An 8,948-nucleotide genomic window follows, 5' to 3' on the forward strand; every position below is an offset into this window, starting at 1 on the left:
GGGCCCTACAGGCTGCGTCTGGCCCAGGCAGCGCCCCAGTGGAAGTCCACCCAGGCCGAGAAAAGACTTGCAGATCCTGCCACCCAGAGGCCCCAAATACATCAGCCCTGCTGAGTTCTGCCAATCTCTGAAATGCTCTTAATTTACAAGAGAAACTCAGCGAGCAGGTGCAGGCCCGGGGCCATCAGCCCGCCCACACCTGAGCCTGCTGGCCCCCGCGCTCACCTGGGCATTAAGGGCAGCTGCCTGCTGGAGCTGGAACCTGCTCAGGGCCTGGCTGAACGGGTCCCTGAGGAAGCGCGTGTTCCTATGCACCACCTGCCGTGGCTTCTTGAATAGCTGCTCCTCATCAGGGACACCTGAAAGGACGAGACAGACAGCCGCAGGTGTCAGGGCGCTGGGCAGGCCCCGGCGCAGCCCTGCCCGTCAGCCCCCGAGGGAGAGGAGCGAGCTCGTTCTGTCCTGGGCTCTCAACCCGCCCCAGGGCCTCGGCTCTCCCTCCCCTCCTCCCCCTCCCCCAGCGTGTGTCTGTCTGTCTGTCTGTCTCTCTCTCTCTCTGCTGAACCAAAGCACCGGGCCCAGCTCAGGCTCCCATCTGCAGAACTTGAAGGAAGCTGGAGCGGGCCTTGCTCCCCGCTGACTGCACACACAGACTCACCCCTGCCCACGCAGCCCCGGGCCAAGGCTGCCGGAGGCCCAGGACAGAGAGCACTTCATGACCTGCTGAAGGTCAAACCCTTGCCCCCAGCTCCGCCCTCCCTGCCCCCAGCCCCCCAGCCACCTGCTCACCCTCTGGGTAGTACATAAGGGAGTTCTTGGCCGTGTACTTCCAGGTCTCTACTCCGGCCTTGCCGCTCTCGATGGCTTGGTGCTCAGCCGACGGCAATGCAAGACTGTCTTCCTGCCTCTGCAATGACACGGGGACAGTGGGCGTCACCAAGGCCCCAAGGCATGGTGCCCCCGCCCACAGAGAGCTCCAGACCCCTGCAGCCCAGGGAGACCTTCTCGAACTCCTCCTCAGCCTGGTAGAGCCAGGCATGGCGTGCACGGCTTTTCTCCTTGGCCACCTCCATGATCTCCTGGAAGGAGGCGTTGTCCTCACTCGTGTGCCGACTCAGGAAGACGTCCAGGCTGGGCAGTGGTTCCTTTTCCTTCTCCTCCTCCTCCTCCTCCTCCTCCTCCTCAGTCGCTCCTGCTCAGGGAACACAGTACCACTAACAGCAGGGACACCACCGCACCGCCCCATGCCCGAAGTCACACCGTCCCACACACAGGGCTGCAACCCCCAACCCCAGTCCGTGCTCCTGTGTTTGGCCTGCGAGAGCCCACGCTGCCAAAGGACTGCAGACCTGGGGGTAAAACCACCCACCCACCTGCCTGGGGAGGGCCCAGGGGTGCCCTGCTCGTGACTTGGCTCAGCAGCTCAGGGCCAGGCACAGCACACACTGTGATCCAGGACTGCAAGGGCGGGGGACACTCAGGCTTCAAAGCAAGAGAGCTGGGAGTACAGCCAGCCTCTTGCTAGCCACAGCCACGCTGCTCCTGGAGCCTTTCCTGTCTGAGCCCCCACCACTGTCGCGCCCACCTGAAGTCCAGAGCAGGGCTCTCCCCTCCTCCACAGGATCTCATCACCCTCACCACCCCTGTCTTCCAGGTACCTGCGTCACAGGTGGCTGGCTGTCACCTAAGCATCCCTTCCTGTCAGCAGGAACCTTATTGGACCCAGACCTCCAGGCTCACCTGCTCCAGGCACAACCCCGACCACCACGACCCCCAACGCCACCATGAAGAGTGGCTCAGTGCTGGGGCAGTCAGGGAGAGAGCGTTTCCCTCCCATTCTATTGACGGTCTAACATACCTACAACATGCTAGACTGCCCACAAAGCACAGTGGTTAACAGCTTAAGATCTGGGTCAGAAAGAACAGGATGCAGAGACCACTCTGCCTCCTACCATCCGCGACCTGCAGAAGGCACTGCCTCTCCGCGGGGCAGTGAGTTACTTAATAGGGCCCTTCCAGCCACACGAGGTCTTGGGATTCCACCAAATGACTGGGCGGGACTATGCAAATAAGGTGCTTATGGCCTACCAAGGGGATTGGAGAGCCACCTAATAATGCAAACCAGGTACATGGAACTCTAACAGAGAGATGGGTCAGTTGGCCAACTCAGGACGCTTAAAAAGAGAGCCAATCCCAGAGAGAAGGAAGTACCAATGAAGAAAGACTGACGTCACGTGGAAATCACCAAGGGACCCAGAAGAGAAGCTGCAAGGGACCAGGGTTTTCCCTCAGAGCACACAGAGCGCGTTTCCTCCAACACACTACAAATACCACATGCACTGTCGTGGAGTCGGACCCAACTCAGAGAGACCCCTCCTTGGACTTCCGAGGCGCCATCACTATAGAAGTAGACTGCCCAACCTTCCTTCCGAGGAGTGGCTGGTGGGTTTGAACCCCCTGCCTTCTGGTTAATAGTCTAATGCTTTAAGCACACCACCACCAGAGCTCCTATTTCCTCTAAAGCTTGTGCTAGTGCCAATTTAGAACTTTTAGCCTCCTAAAAACAAAAAAACACTGCCATCAAGTCGATTCCAACTCATAGCAATCCTGTAGAACAGAGTCAAACTGCCCCACAGGGTCTCCAAGGCTGTCAATCTTCACGGAAGCAAAGCCCAAACCACACCCACTGCCTGGAGTCTATTCTGACCCACAGCGCCCCTAGAGGACAGAGTGGAACTGCCCACAGGGTCTCCAAGGCTGTCAATCTTCAGGGAAGCTGACTGCCTCATCTTTCTCCCGCGGAGCAGCTGGTGGGTTCAAAACACCAATGGGTAACAGCTGAACACCTTCACCACTGCTCCACCAAAGCTCCTCTAGGCCTCTAAACCGTGAGAAAACATACTTCTGTTCATTAAGGCAAAAAACAAAACAAAAATAAAGAGGGAGAGCCAATTCCAGAGCAGAGGGGGCACTTTTCTGCCATCAGGAAAGAGCCAGATAACATAATACACAAAAACAATGTTCCACATCCTACTTTGGCGAGTAGCGACTGGGGTCTTAAAAGCTTTCAAGCGGCCATCGAGATGCAGCAATGGGTCTCTCCTCATCCAGGGCAAAGAAGAATGAAGAAAATGAAAGACACAAGGAAACAATTAGTCCTGGCGACTGGTACACCATGCAATCCTCAACCTATATGACTATGAGACCAGAACTAGATGGTGCCTGGCTACCACTGTCAACCACTCGAAAACAGACCAGTGCAGGAGGTCCTGGATAGAATGGGAGAACAATGTGGAACAAAACTCAAAATCATAAAAAAGACCAGGTGTCTTTTTTATGTCTGGTCTGATAGAGCCTGGTGAGACCCCTGAGACTACGGCCCCTAGTCACCCTTCAGGCCTGGAACTGAACTCACTCTTGCGGCTTTCAGCCAGACAGACAGGTATATGGGGTGAACATTTCCATCAGGTAGACTGATACACTCCTTGCACTCTTTGGAGTGGTCACGGGAGAACGGAAGGGCAGTGTTTGCACAGGGAGATAGCTTGGGGGGGGTACACGGGGAGAAAGGCAGAGAGCTGTTACATGGTGGGGAATGGCAGTGAGTGTCATGAAACAAAATGTGGATGAACTGCTGTGTGGAAAATGAATTTGCTCTGTCAACTTTCACCCAAGTGACAATAAAAATTTTAAAAAGAAGGAAAAAGAAAGAAGAGCTAGGAGCGGACCATGTCCTTTGGACCCAGGGGTCAGGGGCGAGAATCTCGCGGACCCAGGAATCAGAGCTGTAACAATGGAGGAGGCACGGGATGGTGAGAAGCGACAGCAGCAGGAGAACCCGGGCAGACGGCCGCGGCGGGCGTCCCGCCTCCTGAGCCGCATGGCCACGGCAGGCGTCCCACCTCCTGAGCTGCGTGGCTGTGGCGGGCGTCCCGCCTCCTGAGCCGCGTGGCCGCGGCGGGCGTCCCGGCCTCCCGAGCCGCACGGCTGCGGTGGGCATGTCAGCTCACAAAGCCAAGAGAGCCAAGAGCTTCGGCCCAGTGGCTTCCTGCCAGAGTGGGGTACCCTGAGCATTACTCAGCAGAGCTAAAAGAGCTTCGTAACGCTTGCCCAAGCTGGGCAGAGGCTAGGCCAAGGCTGAGAGATGAACGCGTCCTGAAGGGGCCAAGAGGAGCCCAGCGTGGCTAAGGAGCCGAGAGCCCTGACCTGCACCGAGGAAGGCAGACTTTGCTCAACATTCCAGATCCTACACCGTAGCCCATTGGCTGCTGTTGTTTGGTAATGACAAGTCGGCTCCAACTGACAAGGACCCCACGTACAAGGGAACGGAACCCCGCCCGGTCCTGCCCCAGCCCCACAACCCTGGTTATGCCAAGCCCATCGCTGCAGCCACGTCACTCCATCTCGTTGAGGGTCTTCCCCTTTTTCTCTGAGCCTCCACTTGACCAAGCACGATGTCCCTTTCCAGCCCGTTATCTCCCTAATAAACCCCACGTACAAAGCGTGTGCCAGTGGCATCTGCCTCTGACCTCCTCTAACTTCCTAAGGGGGAGAGAGACTCACCATCACCAACCCAAGGCTTATTCCTAGGAGGCCAGACAGGCCGCCCCCTCCAGCCTTTTACAATTCCTGACACAAACCGTCCCTCTCGTGGCACTCACTACTTCTCTCCTGGGTTCGATAATTCATTGCAGTGGCCGCACAGAACTCACAGAGAACACTCACGATGATGGGGTTTATTAGGGAAGTACCAGGCTACAATTCAGGTTCAGGAACACACCCAGGATACAATTCTTCGGTCACGACAGTCTCCCCTCTGCCATGCCCTCAGGCTTACCTCCCTGGCCCTTGACTTCTGGTCCTAGCCTTTGCCCTGCTCAGGCAGATGTTATAAAGCTCTTGCAGGTCTGCTGATAAGGGCATCTAGGTGCACCCCACTCTGCCAGCAAGCCTCTTGCCCAAAGGCACCCTCAGCTTTCTCCCTCTGTGAGGTGGTCTGTCTTGTGCCTCTCGGTTCCTCTGCAGTCACTGTAGTCGCCTCTATGCCAGGAAGCCCGGCACAGGGATCCTGGTCCTAGGGTGTGTTCCACTCCACCTCCAGCTCTTCCCTCGATGGCAGTGAGACCCCCCTCTGCCTGGAAGAGTGACAAAACTAACCAGTCCCCACATTAGGCTCCCATACATCTTCTGTGCATGGTTTCATCCCACGAGGGTGCCAGGTACCTTACTGACATTATTCACAAGCGATCTAAATCACCAAAGACAAAGACGAGGACATTGAAGATTTCCACCAACTTCTGCAGTCTGAAACTGGCCAAACACGCAATCAGGATGTGCTTATTATCACTGGTGACTGGAATGCAAAAGCTGGAAATGAAGAAGAATCACCGGTAGCTGGAAAACATGGCCTTGGTGACAGAAATGATGCTGGAGATCGCAGGATATAATTTTGCAAGACCAACGACTTACTCTTTGCAAATAACTTTCGTCAACAACATAAATGGCGGCTACACACATACACTTTGCCGGATGGAATCAGATCGACCACATCAGTGGCAATAGGCAATGGAGCAGCTCAATATTTTCAGCAAAAACAACGCCAGGAGCTGACTGTTGATGACAGCTCACATACAAGTTCAAGTTGAAGCTGAGGACAATTAAAACAAGTCCACGAGAGCCAAAATATGGCCTTGATTATATCCCTCTTGAATTTAGAGACCATCTAAATATTAGATTTGATACACTGAACACCAATGACCAAAAACCAGAGAAATTATGGGATGACATCAACAACATCATCCATGAAGCAAGCAAAAGGTCATTAAAAAGATAGGGAAAGAAGAAAAGACCAAAACGGATGTCAGAAGAGACTCTGAAACTTGCCCTTGAACGGAGAGTAGCTAAAGCAAATGGAAGAAATAACAAAATGAAAGAGCTGAACAGAAGATTTCAAAGAGTAGCTTGAGCAAAGCCAATTACTGTAATCAACTGTGCAAAGACCTGGAGTTAGAAAATCCAAAGGGAAGAATCACTCGGCATTTCTCAAGCTAAAATAACTGAGAAAAACTTCAAGCCTCCAGCTGCAATACTGACAGATTCTATGGGCAAAATATTGAACGATGCAGGAAGCACCAAAAGAAGACGGGAGGAATACACAGAATCACTGTACCAAAAAGAACTGGCCAATGTCCAACTATTTCAGGAGGCAGCATATGATCAAGAACCGATGGTTCTGAAGGAAGCTGAAGCTGCACTGAAGGAGCTGACGAGAAACAGGGCTCCAGGAATTGACAGAACATACACTGAGATGTTTCAACAAAGGGATGCTGTGTTGGAGACACTCATTCGTCTATGCCAAGAAATCTGTAAGACAGTTACCTGGCCAACTGGCTGGAAGAGATCCGTATTTGTGCCCATTCTAAAGAAAGGGGATTCCACAGAATGTGGAAATTATTGAACAATATCATTAATATCAGGAGCCCTGGTGGCACATTGCCTAAGGCATTTGACTGCTAACCAGTAGGGTAGTGGTTCAAACCCACTAGCCACTCCTCGGAAGGAAGATGGGGCAATCTACTTCCACAGTGATACTGCCTCAGAAATCCAAGGAGGGGTCACTATGAGTTGAAATCCATTTGATGACAGTGAGAGTGAGAGCATTACTTTCACACACAAATAAAATCTTACTGAAGATAATTCAAAAACAGTTGCAGCAGTATATTGACACAGAACTTCCAGAAATGCAAGCTGGATTCAGAAGAGGACATGGAACAAGGGATATCATTGCTGATGTCAGATGGAGCTTGGCTCAAAGCAAAGAATACTAGAAAGATGTTTACTTGTATATTATTGACTATGCAAAAAGCATTTGATTACATGGATCATAACAAATTATGGATAATATTGAGAAGAATGGGAATTCCAGAACACTTAATTGTGTTAATGAGGAACCTGTACATAGACCAGGAGGTTGTCGTTAGAACAGAACAAGGGGATACTACATGGTTTACGATCAGGAAAGGAGTGCATCAGGGTTGAACCCTTTCACCACACTTATTCAATCTGTATGCTGAGCAAGTAATCTGAGTAGATGGACTATATGAAGAAGAACACCATGGCATCAGGATTGAAGAAAGAGTCATTAACAATCTGCAATACACAGACAACACAACCTTGCTTGCTGAAAGTGAAAATGACTTGAAGCACTTACTGACGAAGACTGAAGGATCTGCAGTATGGATTACACCTCAATATAAAGAAAACAAAAATCCTCACGACTGGACCAATAAACAGCCTCACGATAAATGGAGAAAAGACTGAAGTTGTCAAGGACTTCCTAATACTTGGTTCCACTACTGACACCCATGGTAGCAGCAGTCAGGACATCAGACAACGTACTGTACTGGGCAAATCTCTGCAAAAGACCTCTTTAAAGTGCTGAAGAGCAAAACATCTCTTTGAAGACTCACCAAACAAATTCACTGCCATCAAGTTGACTTGACTCATAGCAACCCCTCCTTGGGTTTCCAAAGCAGTATCTCTATGGAAGCAGATTGCTCAACCTTCCTTCCAAGGAGTGGCCGGTGAGTTTGAACCGCCAGCCTTCTGTTAGCAGTCAAATACCTTAGGCACTACGCCATCAGAGCTCCTCTTGAAGACTAAGGTTCACCGACTAACCCAAGCCATGGTGTTTTCAATCACCTCGTATGCATGTGAGAGCAGGAAAATGAATAAGGACCAAAGAAGAGTTGATGCTTTTGAGTTGTGGTGCTGGTGAAGAATACCAAAAGCCCCATGGACCGCCAGAAGAACAAACAAATGTGTCCTGGAAGAAATGCGGCCAGAATGCTCCTTGGAAGTGAGAATAGCCAGACTCTGTCTCATCTACCTTGTCACCTTATCAGAAGGGACCATTCTTTGGAGAGACATACCAGACTTGGTAAAATGGAGGGTCAGTGAAAAAGGGAAGGCCCTCAACGAGATGGACTGACCCAGTGGCTGCAATGATGGGCTCAAGCACAGCAAGGACTGTGGGGACGGCACAGGACCAGGCGGGGTTCCATTCTGTTGGACACGGGGTCGCTGTCCTACCCCCTTGGTAGGCAACAAGCACCTTATGTTTGGGTAGTTCCACCCAGTAATCTGGTGGGAGTCACAAAGATCATGGACAGAAAAGCCACACCATGCAATTCACTGCACCCCACCCCATACCCAAGAGTTCTGTGTGGCCACTCAAGTCATTATTGAACACGGCAGAGAAGTAGAAGACGCCATGGGAGGCATGGCTGGAGTCCGAATCGGCAGATAGGCTGGAGAGAGGCGGCATGACTGACCTCCACCTCACAGGCATCAGCCCGGGCTGAGGGTCTTTACTCTCCTTCCCCCTGGTGACAACATCTTCACATACCCTGAGCCTCCATTTCATCAGGAGTGAATGTGAGTAACCGTGGCAGGTAGAGCTCAGGTTGCTGAAATAACCACTATGGTGCCTCAGGTGTCATGTCTCAGCTGGAGAATCAAGCTCCGAGGACACACCAGGATGCACTGTGCTCATGTGAGGAAGAACTGGGTGCTGAAGCAGGAGACACCCCAGCTATGTGGATGCTCACAGCATCCGTGTGAGCACGGGGCACTGCGTCCTGGGACCTGGCAGAAAACAAGATCTGTCCTGCCGTGCCAGCAATGACATACCACTCATGACAGAAAGGCGACCGGAGCATCAGGAAGGCCCCATCACAGGCTTTCGACCCCCTGAAGTTTTCCACTTCCAACACATATTGAGGAGCTCTGGTGGCATGGTGCCTAAGGCACTTGACTGCTCACCAGAAGGCTGGCGGTTCAAACCCATCTGCCACTCCTCGGAAGGAAGGTTGGGCAATCCTACTTCCGTAGTGATACTGCCTCGGAAACCCAAGGAGGGGTCGCTATGAGTCGGGGCCGACTCGACG

General features: G+C 52.3%; 1 protein-coding gene across 1 annotated transcript in view; it reads right to left on the minus strand.

The window, feature by feature from the left end:
• Positions 1–8,948, minus strand: part of ESS2 (ess-2 splicing factor homolog) — a 22,023-nt gene that overhangs the window by 8,480 nt on the left and 4,595 nt on the right. Inside the window, exons 4-7 of the mRNA XM_042782907.1 lie at positions 8,589–8,593; positions 1,002–1,169; positions 790–907; positions 226–359 (exon numbers count right to left, since the gene is read on the minus strand). Of these exons, the coding sequence (XP_042638841.1) occupies positions 226–359; positions 790–907; positions 1,002–1,169; positions 8,589–8,593 (425 nt within the window). The remainder of the gene's footprint in view (positions 1–225; positions 360–789; positions 908–1,001; positions 1,170–8,588; positions 8,594–8,948) is intronic.

This window comes from Orycteropus afer, unplaced genomic scaffold (assembly GCF_000298275.1).
Source record: "Orycteropus afer afer isolate SDZICR_OR568_19922 unplaced genomic scaffold, OryAfe1.0 scaffold00502, whole genome shotgun sequence".
NCBI lineage: Eukaryota > Metazoa > Chordata > Mammalia > Tubulidentata > Orycteropodidae > Orycteropus > Orycteropus afer.